This window comes from Rousettus aegyptiacus, unplaced genomic scaffold, assembly GCF_014176215.1.
Source record: "Rousettus aegyptiacus isolate mRouAeg1 unplaced genomic scaffold, mRouAeg1.p scaffold_m13_p_10, whole genome shotgun sequence".
NCBI classification, from domain to species: Eukaryota; Metazoa; Chordata; class Mammalia; order Chiroptera; family Pteropodidae; genus Rousettus; species Rousettus aegyptiacus.
In genome coordinates, this window is record NW_023416285.1 from 6,852,051 (window position 1) to 6,867,835 (window position 15,785).

Below are 15,785 nucleotides of genomic sequence, written 5' to 3' on the forward strand. Positions count from 1 at the left end.
TTAAAAATATAAAAGCCTTCTGAAGAAGCTCAGAGAGAACGTTATCTGCTGCACTGTTAATTATCTCAGTGTCTCTTGTTCTCCAGCCTGTGTTATAATAAATTGGCGGGAAACCTAGAAAGAAGACTTTGAAAAAGAAAGTGGAAGCAGCATAAGGCTAAGAGGAATCTGATAATAAAATCTCCAGTGAATGCAAAATTCTTTTGTTAGAAAAATTATCTTTGGCCCTGGGAAGGGGGAAAACTAGCTCACTGCCACCTTTAGCAATCACAGTGACACAGCTGTGTTTCTGATTGGAGTATTTTATGTTCTACATTTATTATGGCGGGGAATAAAAAGAAAGAAAAGAAAAAGCATTGAGAAATCTTCTCTGCATAGAACAAGTAAGACTGGTACTTCTGCAAATTGCCATCATGCACCTGTTTAAAATGATCTTAATACCTAAGTGCTGCCACTTAGAGTATTTTTCTTGCCTTCTTTACCAGCACAAAGCCCCCTGCCTCTGGTATCACACTGTATATCTTCCTCCCACACTCTAATCATTCCATGTTTTCTTCGGGTGGGTGGGTAGGAGGCTCTCAAATCTGCTGAAGCAAGGTTGTAACAAATAGAAGAAACCCAATCATGAATTTGCTTCGTTTCCCTTTTTCCCTTTCCTGATCTTAAGGGCAGCACTTCCCTCCTCTGTCCCATCTCTTCTTTTTCCTCCGTTCATACCTTTCAGAAAATCTTGTCTTCGATTTAATACAAGGAAATTCTTTATGTTTTCCAAAAAATAGAATGAATCTTATTTTATCCTCTTAAGGTGTTTTCAAATAACCAGGTATTTGTTTTGTGTTCCTTATGGGATCTAATGGAAAAGAAGAAGAGAGTTGTAGGGCAACCTTTTTTAATGAATTTCTTGTTTCCCTATATATTAATGGTGAAAGTTTCTAGAAAATTCTCTTCGTGAACTTGAGTGAGGAGAGATTTTATTAGCTACCTATTGCTGCATAACATATCACCCCTAAATTTAGCAGCTTAAAGCAACAACAAACATTTATTATCTCACACAATTTCTGTGGGTGAGAATTCAGGAGCACTTGGCGCTAGTTGGTTCTTGGCTGAGGATCTGATGAGGATGCCGGCTGAGGCTGCAGTCGTTGGAAGCCTCGACAGGCTAGAGGATTCTTTTCCAAGATGGCACACTCATGTGGCTGGCAAGTTAGTGCAAACTGTTGGCAGGGGAGCTCAGTTCAGCACCACATGGACCTCTGCGCAGGGCTGCTGGCGTGTCCTCGCAGGGCGGTTGCTGGATCCCCCCAGAGCACATGATAAGCTCGAGGCACATGCCCTCGTTACTTCTGCAGCTTAGCTTCGGAAGTCTCACACCATCATTTCATGACATCCTACTGGCTACATAGGCCAGCTGTGCTCAACTGGGGAAGGGTCTGCTGCTCAAGAGGTGTGATTACTCGGAGGCAAGCATCAGCGGAGACCATCATGGAAGCTGGCTTCCATGAGATGGAAGGCAAAAACTAAATTTGTATTCAGTTCTACTTCTAAAGAGAAGGAGAAACTACTCAGGGGAAGAGTTAGTGTTAGTAGAAAGAGCAGGAATCAAGCAGATCTCTGAAATCCAAAGAAAGTCGGCGGCGGGTTACTGGCCCGGGTGAAAACCGCTGGTACCAACAGAAGGACCCTCGCATCCCTGCTTAAGCTCAGAGCACTTCGCTACAGCTCGTTTCTGTTTTCCCCCTCCCCACTTGCTTTTACAGTTCAGTAGGGAACCTCCGTTATTTAATGTTAAGGTTTTAGGGTGTAGCAGAGCAAGTGGGAAGGGTCTAGTCTCGTTGGGGCTCTACAGAAGTGACGGCGACACAGCCAGAGATCGAACCCTGAGTGCGCTTTCTTTCCACCTGTGCGCCCAGCAGCGTCTTTAGACCCTGGCCGTGTGCATCGCGTGAAGCAGACATGGCCTGTGTGCTTACGGAATGGACGACCTACCTGGGAAAGAGACACCTTGTATAATGCAGAATATATTTATATGTATATTACATTTTATATGTGTGTGTGTATACGTACATTTATGTACACATATATATATACGTGTGTGTGTGTGTGCGCGCGTGTGTATCAGCTAAACGAAGGGGCCAGGCCGTGTGGAAGAGCTTGTCACACCGCAGGAGCAGCAGGCTGACTCGTCCAGACGTAGCTTGCTGGGCGGCCTGACGCTGGTGGGGTGTAACACTGCTCAGCCAGCCCTGGGGGGGGGGGGTGCTGTCCTTTGCTCTGGATCGTGAACACTGACACACTGTTTTGTGCTTTCCTTGGTGTGAGCGGCACTGACCATTCTGTCTTGTTTGTTCTGCTGTAGTTTCTCACCATTAACATCCCATTTTCTGGTGACTGTCTTGATTCTTGGCAAATATTTTCTTTTTAAGAGAAAAAAAATGTGGATTCTTTTCATAGTTAAAGTAAATCTTGTTTTGCCAAGTACAGTTTTGTGATTGTGCAGTTTTGTATTTGCATACCTGTGTTAAATAATTTGTGATCTTTTTATGTATGTGTGGGTTGATTCATTCTGCTTCAAACAATAGAACAAAACAGTGATTATTGTTAAGCTCTCCTCTGCCTGCCCTCAGCAATTTTCAAAAAGGTCTTACTGTGTAAGCATTTTTACCAAAAATTGCTTACCCCTCCCCAAAGTATAAGGGCAAACAAAAAAATTTAATTTCAGCTTATAAAAGGTGATTTCAACACTGTAGGAAGAAATACAGTTTATATAACAGTTCTTGGGAGGATCTGTCTCAGCAAGTCACAATGCTGTTACCAGTGTTCTCTGAGCGATTGAAGGGAATTCAGGAAAAAGGATTTAGAGCATGATTTTATGCTGACAAATGTGAGGAAGTGGATGCCTTTAAACTTATTAACTATGCGTTTTTGTATATCTAGCTTCATTTATTACCTGACTGCTAAACTTTTATTTTCTAAGGCCCCCGAAGTAAGAATCTCTGCTTCTGTGAGGTGCCGAGTGGTTGGGGCAGCGCCAAACAAAGCCTGGCCTCTTTCTTTGAACTTTTCCTTTCCTTCTGCTACTCTTCACCCAGGCTTCATATAAAATCGAGGCACAAAGTCACAGACGAGCCGTGTAAGGTTCTGAAAGTCTCTGGTGTGAGAACTCACGTGTGCACCGTAAGCACTTGTGAGCTGGACAGAGGTCCGCAGACTCTGGCCGCGTGTCGAGCGTGCCAGTGTCAGGGCCTCGCTTTTGGGCTGTGCACTGCAGGTTGTTGGAGAGACTCTGGCACAGGAGCACGAGGTCGAAGCGATCCATGAGAAATTGAAAACATGTCAATGGCGGTTATTAAAATACAGCAAAGTGCAAAATAAACTCATACCGGTGAGGCACGTGTGGAAGCAGTCACGGCGCTCCCCTGCGCTGCGTTACTGGCAGAGGGGGGTGCAGTTCTCAGGACGAATTTTCCTTTTCAGCCGGTTATGTTTCCTGGAGTCAAGATTTTCACAAGTGCTAAAAATAATGACAGATGAAAATCATGCACATTAGAATGTCTTCAAAAACGGATAATCGAGGGATTGCTGTATATGCTTTCAGTTTTTAAATAAAATGATTCCTTTTATTTTTAAAACAAGCAAGCAGAATTTACATGTTATTTCCCCTTTACTGCATTGATTTTTTTTTTTCTCCCTTTTCCTGTAGACCACTGGCCCTTGATAGGAAAAAAAATCATTATTAACTTTGGGATAAATTATATTTATATGGAAGCCATATACATTCTATTAAATACATTCTGACTTTAAGAGATGATCATCATTGTGATAAACCTAATACTTTAATATTTTACCCTTTAACTTCTCAGAATTTAGTTCATCTTAAGGAAAGTACAGATTATAAGAGTTTAACTTCTGTGATCAGTGAGTCTATCTGCAGATTGAAAAGGAACTTATGAAAATATGGTCATAAAAGTTCTTGTTTTAGAAACTTACTTAAAATATGGTATCATGGATAGAGGCTCTTAAACTTTTGTTTATTTCTTCTTAGGTAGTTGTTGTCTTAATTAGCAACAGTATTATTAAATTTGAGAACATAGTTATTTCTTCCAGGTATCACTGAATGTTTAAATGATTTAAGTTACAACAGACTGCAGTTTTTCTTTTTTAAAACCTGAAACATATCAGGAAGAAATTGCAATGAATGTTATTAAAATCACATTTATTTACTTAGAGCATATGTGTGTTTGTTAAAGGCCTGTTATTCGCCATGAAGCATCTTTCTTAGGACCTAATGTCATTGTAAACAATATGCTTATGCTTTATAATTCTGCATCTTAGGTATTATGGGTTGACTTACCCATCTCCCGACACTTGCCCTGCTCCGACGTTTCAAAATGATTATAGGATAACTTTTGTTTAAATTAGAGAGAAAATTACCATGATAATGCAAATAATATTCATAAATGAACCATGTACATTTTATGCTACAATGTGTTCTTTTTTATGTAACTTTTTTCTGGATTTAATCATTGTCTCTTTTGCTTTGTTTGCCTACTTGTCTTAAGTACATCTCACTAATTCATCCCAAAATATATTAATAGAACTCGAAAGTTTCTCTCAATACATGGAAAACCATCAAATAATCATCCAGATCGATGTTTTTCCTGCCATTGGAGGCATCCTTTTTGTAGTTCTCCATAACCATCATTTTGAGATTTCACTAATCCTGAGAATTCTTTTTTCCTGTAGAATCCATGTCCTGATCTCCATGTCCTTTCTTAGTGGTATAGGTCTTTGTTTTATCGAGCCTGTCTTATAGCACCTTCTTTTAGATTGGATGTCAATATTGAGACCCTAAAATGTATGAAAACATGTTTATTCTACCTCTATAAGATGATTGGTTGCTGTAGAATGACGTATTAGTAATTTATAATATTAAAAACATTGCTACATCCCGAGTTACTATAATACCATTCTGAAACTTGTTCATTTGTATATTTGATTGCTTTGTTTTGTTTGTTTGAATTTTTGGCTTTTTTTTCCTAGAAGTGTTTCAAATATTATCATGCTTGTGGTTCTGAAATTTTATATAAATGAGGTATTGGTCTTTCAGTTTGTGTGTAGGGTGGGGCTCTGTCTGCCTGCCTTTCTTCCATTATTTCCTCTGCCGCACGTTCATTGAACCCTTTTAATTCAGATATTAATTTCCTTCTGTTCTTGGGAATTTTTTTTTTATAATTCTCTTCTATTTTTTATATTACCTCTTTCTGAAATCCCTGTTTTTCAGATATTAAACCTATGCTCATTGTCAGCTTTTTAGTTTTCTATTTATCTTTTCTGTTTTACTTTTAGAGAAATTTCCTCATCTCTATTTTTTTAATCTTTCTATTGATTTTTTTTTTTTTTTTTGGTTAAAATAAATTTTCTCTGGAGAACTTTTAAGTCCCTCTTTTAAAAAATTCTCAAAATTTTTCTGTTCATCTTTGATCTTATTTCACTGGTGTGTCTATCTTTAAACACTATATTTTAGTGTTTGAAGATTATTTTTCCATATCATTGTATTGTTTATACTTCTTCTAAGTTTCTCTCTTCTATTTGTTTTTGTTTTTGTTTTGCTCATGCTGGAGGCTTTCATCCAATATCTTACACATCTTTTTAAAGAAAAGACAAAAATGGTGTATGTAGTTGGGCTTCTGCCTAGGAAATGGGCCCGGAAGTGTTGTCCGTTCTTCTGTCTGAGGGCCGTAGGCCTGGCTGCGAGCATACTCAGAAGAACCGAAGTAGAGGCTGTGTCTCCCTGGTTCATGTAAAAACTAACAAGCAGCCATCAGCTGTCCAGTTTTCAGTTCCCCCCTTCATTTGCTCTCAGTGACATTCAGAGCCTCTTATTTCTGAACATTTCCAGCTGTCCGCTACAGTGGATGGCTCGATGCTTAATAGTCTGCCCCATGCACACACCAGTTTGGATTTCAGTGTTTTCAGTGATTTCTGGTTTACAAATCATTTACCTCTCAACCATTCATGTTCACAGCTTCCAAAAATGTTTCGGCATGTTTATTCCGTGATCCTATTGACATCTCTTTAACCTAATGAGATTATGCCACCTTATAATTTCTGCGCTGTCATTTTAGGAGGAGTTTCAAAAAGCAATGGCGATGAACACGTGTATTCAGTCCTCCACTTTCAATGGGCAGTTTCAGTAATTCCTAGTCACTTTATCCCCTTAGGGAGCCGCCCCAAAATTCCTAAGAAGTAGTACTTTGTTAAAGACTGTTAGAGAATCAAAGTTCGTTCTAATCAGAGCAACTTTCTCACTTATTATTTTGAGTTCAGTAGTTGTTTTTTTTTCTTCATCATATATGTTTTTCATAGGATACTGTGTCATGGAACCAGTGCCCACCTCTGTTTTATACTTTATCAACATCAATCAAAGTGTCAGACAAATAGGAGAGGCTCAGTAATTATTGGTTAAATGATTAAACATTTTTCCAAAAGTACTCATACTTTTCAAGTTAATTTATTTGTAACTTTTAAAAATTACTTATAAAATAGTTATATGTAACCATTCTGCTACAGTTGAACATTTAGGTATTTCAAATTTTTAAATAAAATTTAGTGAGCTCCTTTGTGTTTATTTCCATAAAGCAGACTTAATACGATTGTCTTTGAGGCTCTCCACGTATATTACCAGATTATTTTTAAGTTTTATGCCAGTTTTCACTGCCACTGGCAATGTTTGATCGCTTGTTTGTTATTCTTAATATTATTTTCATATAAAACCCTTTTATAATTTAAAGTTTCAAAACCATTATTTCAACTTGATTTTAATATTTATTGCATATTTCTTAACTAGTACCAGTTTTATTGTAATATCTTTATGATAATACATTATCTTACTAGATGATCAATGACTTGTTTAGTTTTTTGTTGTTACTTTTCTTTTGCAGTTATACTTTACTCAAGACAAACTTTTTGAAAGTCTGTATTCCTTGACGCTTCTTAGTATATTTTCTATTATAAATTAGATAAAAATTCTTTAAGTTATAAATAACTATTAGGCGAAAAAATTATGATGAGATTCTGATTAAGAGTTAAGTAGATTAACTTTCCTGGAAACTAAAGTAGGTTAATGGCTTTTATTAGACACAGGTAAGGAGTGATTCTCATGCTCTTGAGATCTAGTACTTTGGATCTAAGGGTCCTCTCTACATCTGTAAGATCTTATTCTCAGGCTTTTATGAGGCATGCATTGAGATTTGGGAGCGAAGTCGGGGATGATTGTCCTTCCCCTTGCATCTGAGCAGAGACTGGAGTTTGTCACAGCTGGTAGTGACCACATTCTCAGTGGATTTTACCAGACTGTCTATGAACCACTTTTTTCTTTTCCTAATTGGATTTGAAAATAAAGGTGGAATGTAGACTGTGAAAAAATATTAGAAAAGTCTACCAAACTGATGGGAACAATGCTTTATTTAAAGTACTTAAGAAGGAAGTACCAGATCTTCTTTAAAAGTGTATATGTGTGTGTGTGTGTGTGCACGCGTGTGTGTTTATATATATACACATACAACATATATATTACGTCATCTGTTAAGCACTTGATATATGCCATGCACTGTTCCGAGAACTCGGCGTGTATGTATTAACTTAAATTCTCACAACTAAGAGGTAAATATTTACTCTTATTTTACACTTGGGTGACTGTGGCAGCTTATTGACAATAGTTGCCCAAGTTTCAGTGCTACCAAGTAGTGACACTCAGTAGCTCTTGAGTTTGAGTTGTTAACCACTGCACCATACTACCTGTATAATTAATTTCTCTAGTGTTAATTCTAACCCAAGGTCTTTTATGATTCTAATAAGTAATTTAAATGGCACTTTTCCCCCCCTATTAAAAAGAGTTGGCAGTTCATGCGGCATTGTTCTCTAGCATTTTCTCATCACTAATGAGGAATGGGTTAGTATCATTAACTGTGAATATTGGCGCTTTCGAGATCATTTTTTTGGATGCATTCATGAGAGAAAAGAAAATGGTTATGGAGAAGGGGAAAATTTATCTTGGCAAAGAACAAAATAGCAGGACTTCTCTTCCTCCCTCCTTTCCCCATGCATAAAGGCTTTAGAATGAACTGATAAAAACTTGTTCTGTAATTTTCCACTTACTTAGAGAATGTCCTTCCTGTGCCCCACATAAAACACATATTTAGGTCCTGTGCTTTCGATTGAGTTCACAGTTCACCTAATGGAATGAGATATTTCATTCATCCATTAACAAATATTTGAGAGCCTGTTCAACACTAGGCTCTGTTTTAGCGGCTAGAGATACAGTAGAGAATAAAAAGATGAAGACTTGTCCTTATGGAGGATAGACACAAAGAGAATCAGGGCTATGAAGAAAAAACGTAGCGTCAAGGCGAGAGAGAAAGAAAGAAGCTGCTGTTTTATACAGGGTGGTCTGCTGGCATCTCTTCATGACCTGAATGAAGTGAGAGGTGCACGTTTTGATCACTATCTGGGCAAATGCATTTTATGCAGAAAGAAGAAATATACAGATCTTGAAATGGAACTATAGCTGGCATGTTTAAGGAATAGCAAAGAGGCCAGCATGGTTGAAGGAGAGGATGAAAGGCCAGATATTTATTCTTAAGCATAGGAGGGTTTCGAGCAGTAGAGCAACGTGAGCTGACTTGGGTTTTAAAAGGATCACATTGGATGCTGAACAGACACTGGACTGTTAGGTTATTCTAGTAGACTGAGAAGATATGGGGATGGCTGAGTTTATGAAAACAGTGAAGGAGCTTGTGAAGAGCAAGCAAATTTGGGTCTGTGTTGATAATAGAGCAGGCAACAGATTTGACAACAGATTTGTACACAGATTAGACAAAATGAGAGGTGGAGATAACCAAAGGTTTTAGGATGAGCATCCATATGGGAGACATTGCTATATACTGCTCTGGGGAAGTCTGGGGTTGACGTAGAGAGATTGCAGTTAAAAGTATAAACGCGGGAGTCATCTGCTTAGAGATGATGTATGAATTTTGGTGGTAGATAATATCACCTAGGTAGGCCACGTAGAAAGAGAAGTCGAGTCCGAGGATTGAATATTGGGGCTTCAGTATTTAAAGGTTGAGAAGAGGAGGAAGACTCAGCAAAGGAGAGTTAAGGAGTGGCTGGTGATAGATGAGAACCAAGAGTGTGATATTCAGGAAGGGAAAGAGGCGGTGCTTCATCAGATGGCTGTTTTCTTGTTACTAGCAGCTTTCAGCTTGAGGCTGCATAAATATGAAGAGACGAAAGTAGGTTTAAATCCAAAGAAATGTGACATAAGAAATGTTATTTTATCATCACCATTTAATAAGTTCTTTTTATTGGTGGTAAGAAATTTGGAGAAAGAACTCATGTATATATTTATATATGTTTATATGAATAGTCTTTAATGCTGGCTTAATTTATTACATGCCTTTAAATACTGCTTTGTTAAAATTTTAGTAACCGGAAAGTTGTATAAGTGATAAGTTATATGCAGTTGTCATATTTCTCAGTGCTTTCTATTGCTCAAATATACATTTTAAAAGGCTGAAATGAATTGTCTCCGATATATGTATTGTACAAAGTACCATTAAAATCATATAGACTAATAAGATAATTTTAAGCTACCATAGGTTCTCTAATTATTCACTGACTCCTAAGAATAAATATGTACTTTTTCAAAATTATTTAAATTTCATATTATAATGTAAAAGATCTGCCAAGAGGTTATATGTACCCATTATTCATAGATATATTAAAATCATCATAAAATTATTATACTTTATGATACCTTCACGGTACTACATAAGCAATTTATCCAAATTTATTACTTGTAAGATGGATAGAGACAACAGAAAATCATAGCCCTCCTCGAAGTGTGCTGGTGATATTCATGACTGCTGTGCTTAACATCCAGCGTCTGTCTGCCTCATGATCTGACGTGGCTGCTTCATGTTAGCCATATCGTCTGCATTAAAGCAAGCAGGAAAAAAGTCAAGAGAAATCTTCCCTTTTAAGGATACTTCTCGGAAACTGTACTTACCAATTTTCCTTTACATCCCATTGGTCAGATCTTACACACATGGGCACATGTAATGACAATAAGAAATTTTGTATTTTTACAAAAATGTTAGACAGGTGCAGCCCTGTACCTGTCTAGAACTAGGGGCCGCGTTATTAGCAGGAGCAAGTGTTAGTACACAATTACCGGTCTCTGCACCACAGGCCTTTTAGACTATAGGGAAAAATTGGTTTCATAACAACGTATTTTGTCTGTTTTTTTTCTGTGTTAAAGCACAAGTTATCTAGTATGCTGTAGAATAATTCTGTGATTTTTTTTATAAGATAGTGATTAAGAATATGGAGCCAAACTGCCCAGGTTCAAGTTCCGCCAGAGCTGTCAGTGGTGTAACTTTGGGCAAGTTATTTCGCCTTTCGTGGCACAATGTCTTCACGTTCGAATGGGAAAATAACAGCACCTAACTTAGAGGATTGTTGCGAGGGTTAAATAATTGGTTGTAAAGAACTTAGAAAAGCTCCCAGTACATAGTAAGCGCTCACATGTTAAGTCATTATTGTCAATTGGCAGGTTCTTAGTGAAAGTAATTTTAATATTATCCTAAGCAAAATATAACTGAAAGTTAACTTGTAAAGGTGTATTATTAGTTTCACTGTCATAGAGGAGAAGTAACTGGATAATCTTTAAATAGTCTAAATTTGCTTATTTCATTTTTGAGTATTTTAATAGTTACACTGAGAGATTTTCCAGTTTAGAGATCAATATTTTAGAACATATATACAAATATATGTCCATTTGCAAATAGGTATCTGTCTTTTGAACTTTCCACTTATGATATGCCTTTTAAGTCTTTTCAGAGCGAAGCTATCCAAAGACTGTTAGCAATGAATATATCTTGTTATCCGTGTCTTGGGATAAATAATGTGAGTAGTGAGTCTGTGTCGATTGGAGGTTGAGTGTGTTCTGAAGCAGCGTGAGGCCGAAGGCTCTGCTCGGTTTTCTTTTCTGGGAGGTCTGCCCGGATCCCTGGACCCGGTCAAATGTGCCTTGTTTTTCCATGCAGCGTACTGTACATGACCTTTTTCACACTTGACAGATTTCATCGGAATTGTCTGTGTGCGTCTGTCTTTGCTACCGTGTCATAAGCAGAGACTGTGTCTCACTCATATTCTCATCCTCCTGACCCTGTCGCTATGCGAGACTTAACGAGCTTGTTACACTGAACATCAGCAAACGTCGCCACTCTCATAGTTCCGGTTTTCAATCTCAACTCAGAAATAACAGTAATTATTTCATTGGCCTGTAGTTGTTCTCCAAATGTGGTCACCTGAGACGAGATGCACAGAAATAGGCATACCTCCAAAATAAGCTCTGGTACTTCAGAGGAGGTAGTGCCCCGCGCTGCTGGGCTCCGGTTCAGGAAAGCTCTGCTTCCTCTTTCCTCGTATCCGGTACCTTCCGTACGAGCTCTCCTGTTTCTCGCTCCATACCATGGTTTCACACCAATAAATGCATTTCTGTTTTTTAGAGGATGGCAACTTTAAGAGATCATTTAGTTAAATAATGTCATACCGCATGAAACTCAGGAGTCAATAAGAGGTGATAAATCATCTTTTGAAGGACAGTAACATTTATTTTGTTTAACTATGGGGAGTCTGAAAACAAAGTATGCTATCGTAAAATGCGCTCCAATGAAATGTGCACGTATGTGTACATGGTATAGTTTTATATCAGTATTTGTATCTAATGTATATGTATGTTAATGTCAAAATTAGATTATATTCGCCAGTTGCTCTTACATTTTTAGGTGATCAGATTCTTTAACTTCATGCTTAAATCAAAAGCTACCAGACAGTCTTTGTCTTGTATGGGACATTTGGATATAATAAAGGGCCCTAGAAATGTAGAGTACGTGCAGGGATGGTAAAGGTAGATGCAGTTAGTCTGTACTTCTTACTAATGGTATCAGATTCACTCAGATATTTATTGGTCACCTGTTTGGCAATACATTACACACTTTTCTAGTGTCTTTTTAAAGAACTTGTGCTGAAAGTTACTAAAATGCAATCTCACAGACATTTAATTTTTAGCAGATTTCTAAATGGATTTTAATGTACCTTCGAATAGTCTATGAGAGAGTCAGACATTAGAGAAAAATCCTACATTTTCATGGACTAAAAACATCATCCTTGCTGTTGGCATTTAATCTAACAAGTGTTACAATGTAAAAATGCTGGGTAAACCACAATATGTGCGTGCATACCTTTTTTCTTTCCATAGCAGAATATAGTACTGTTGTCCTTTATGCAATTAGTAAATGCAAAGCTCTTAATGCAGAATGGCTTGAAATAGTATATTACTGTGCTCCTAAATAAGCTTTAATATTTTTATTTTTTATATTTTTACTTTATCATTTTTAAATTTTGAATAAGCTATAGTTAAGATGCTTTCATTAAACTTCTTTATTTAAATGCAACTACATAAAATGATATCAAATTAAAATGGCAATCATGATGACTTTTTACTATTAAAAATATTTTGGTTATATTTTTATTTTGGAATAGAAATTCTTTTCCTTCAAATTTAATTTTTGGAAAAGAGATCTGTAGAGAAAATTACAAACAGCTTTGAAAATATTTAAGAAGTTTGCACATTCCGTATTAAGTTTGAAAGACTAAGATACTTACATTGTTTTTAAGTTTCAAAAACAAATAGGCTTTGTTGTATAGGTGTTGCTCCCAAATCACATTGTGCTCTTATGATCTAAGAACTAAGGTTAACTGTTTTTGTTTTCAGTTTTCAAAGATAATTTTAGTTAATATACAGAGTTAAACATAATCTTTTCAGTTCTTAAGAAATGTACTCAATAATTTTCTCCTTACACCCCTTCCTCTTTTTCAATTTTCAAATAGCTCAATAATCTTCAAAGTTTCCTTTCCTGTCTCTTTAAAGGTCGATTGAGCTATCCACATCCAGGAACTGACAATCTGTTGATGTTAAATGGTAAGTTGTATAAAAACATTTTATTTTTCCAATTGATTTTCTATAAATAAGGATGATTGAATTCATTTATCTAAACCTTCCCTATAGACACGGTAGTCATTTTGTAAGTTTATAAATAAAGTTACAGCTCTCCTCTAAAGAAGGCAAAATTGGGAGTTTGAGTGTATTCTAACTAGCAAAGCAGTCATTGAAGTCTTTTTGTAATAGTATGCTTTAATTCAGTGATCACAGGCTGTGGAGACAGTCCTGAGTTTGAATATTGACTTTCCAGTTTATTGGTATGACCTTGGCCAAGTAATGTCTGTGAACTTTTAGTTTCCCATCTGTAAAAGGGGAAAAAAATCTCAAGATTTATTTCAAGAATTAAATGTGGTGATGTTTGCAAAGTGCATAGAATGTGTTACTTAGAATAGCACCTGTGCTCGTGTTCAACGAAGGAATGAACTGGAGATTCTGTAATCCTGGGAGTCACATTAACTTAATTTATTGTAACTAGAAAGTTTACAACATGAAGTTCACCAGAGTTAGAAAATAAATAAACAAACTTTCATTAAAGTTTGTTTTCTTTCTGTTAGACAAACATCGTATTCAGAGAGTCACAGCACTAAATACATCCATAGCTGTGGGAGTAAACATGGAGGATTAAAATACCCTTCACAAAATTATTTTTAAATCAAAGGGTGGGTGATGAGCAGGAAGTAGGAAGAAGTAATAATAGAATAGTATGTACTCTAAAATACATAATCTTGTTATTAGAATGGCTTGACTCTTGTATTTCAACTAAAGCGTCTTTGAAAAAAGATGACAGTGAAATTGAGGGACAAAGGCTGAAAAAAGGCCACGATAGAGCTAGAATGTATGAACTAATGTTAAGTAAAGGCAGCAGTAACAGAAGGTGGGAATAAAGTCCAGGCCACCTGGGAGATTGTCAAGGTGGATAGGATTTTGGAATGAAAGAAAAATTGAAAAAGCAAAGCATTAGGTGAGGCGATTGGTTCATTCCGTGTTTGCCCATTCTGTGTTGAGTTGCCCACCACATGCCAGCTTGATCTAAGCACTGGGTTATCTATTAGGGAGGATTTTAAAGGGTACTTAGAGACGGAATTATCAAGGTAAGAGCCCTGGAGCCAGACCGTACACTGCAGGCTGAAGCCTGTCCACACTAGACCTCACAGGTATTCCGTAGGCCATATTGATGAAGTCAGTGAATCGCTGTGTTTACATGGACTTTAAACAGAAAATTGCTAGAAATTATATTCCAGGACTTCAACATTTTTCCTACCACAAAATTAACCCATTTCCCATTTGCCCTGAAAATGCTCAGGTGGTGCTTGCGGCTGCAGTGTTTGCCCCGAGATAACTCGCGGGTCACAGTCCTAACCTCGCCCCCAAAGTTTGACACAAACTCTTACTTTTATTATTGTTTTTGCATCATTCTAGTATATGATGGTCTTTGGAAACAAATGACATCATTCTATTTATAGCATTCTGTTTTTAGTCATGGTATTTCCATTTAAAAAACGTAATTCTTGATCGCTAAAAATGTCACATCCTAGCAAAGGTAGCATTCCTACATGTGATGTTAACATCGTTCTCAAACACTTGTTAGTCAAAGATTTATTTGATGAATCTGATTTATGTATATATTTCTGTTACATTGGGATTAGAGACAAGTTCTGTTAAGAAATAACTCCAAGAACAGTTTTTCTGTTTTATTTTCACATTGAAAACCAGTCAGATTTGTTTCAACCTCAAAGAGCATGTTTATGAAAAAATTAATTAACGCTAGCAGCAAGCTGCACTTTTTTTTCTAAATGGGAAGTGGGTTAAAAACAACAAATCATTTGGCTAGCTGGTCTCTGTCCCCTAAATCTATAATTAAAAATTATATTGTTGAAAATGAATTTGCAAAAATAATATTGGATCACAATTTTTATTATTCTCAAGGCTTGAATTATAAAATGATAGGTTTAGGTGACAGTTAATATATTGCTTATATATTAATCCTTCCTTACATTTCTTTTGAAACATTCTTTGTATTACATAGGATCATTTATATTTCTATTATAATTTCTAAAAAAAACAATTAAATTGAAAGTCTTGAATTTGTGCATGTTTCACATATTCTCTTAAAGTCCACCTGAAGGATGGAATGTGTGTACTCTGAGATAATCTGTGCAGTCATTCACAGATGTTCTTAGATTGCTAAATGTGTAATGAACTAGGATAATTCAGAAGTATATCGTAATCACAATAGAATATGTCAGTTATGTGTGAGCAAAGAGCTTAATAGTCACAATTTTTACAACTTACACTTTTGATTACGTTAAACATTACTAAATTGATTGGTTTCATCAGTTGCTCTAATCCATCATAAATAATCTAGATATTAGCAAGTTTCATCATGTAACGGACACAAGCATATTTTGTTTCAGGAAAGATTTGCATCTTGTGGACAAACCCGCTTTTTTATTACATGAGCACTCTTCCTGGTCTGCCACTTTAGGGCTGTGGTACATTACTCAGTATAGTAAACCATCCTGGAAATTTTGAACTTTTTCTAATAAGGAACTGGGAAGATGAAAAGATAATGAAACTAGGACATTAAAATATGCTTAGGTCAATTGAGACAATTTGATCCAAAGAGAAAAAAATTTTTTTGTTTTTTTTTTCGAGATCATTTGTTAAGAGGGGACGCAAGAATCAGAAAATTGGGTATATTTATAGGACAAAGAAGTAT

The 15,785-nt window shown here is 36.5% G+C and overlaps 1 protein-coding gene across 5 annotated transcripts in view; it reads left to right on the top strand.

The window, feature by feature from the left end:
- Positions 1-15,785, top strand: part of CPEB2 (cytoplasmic polyadenylation element binding protein 2) — a 58,899-nt gene that overhangs the window by 14,887 nt on the left and 28,227 nt on the right. For all 5 annotated transcript variants that reach the window (XM_036227520.1, XM_036227518.1, XM_036227521.1 and 2 more), the window contains one exon: positions 12,995-13,045. In XM_036227520.1, coding sequence (XP_036083413.1) covers positions 12,995-13,045 — 51 coding nt within the window. The remainder of the gene's footprint in view (positions 1-12,994; positions 13,046-15,785) is intronic.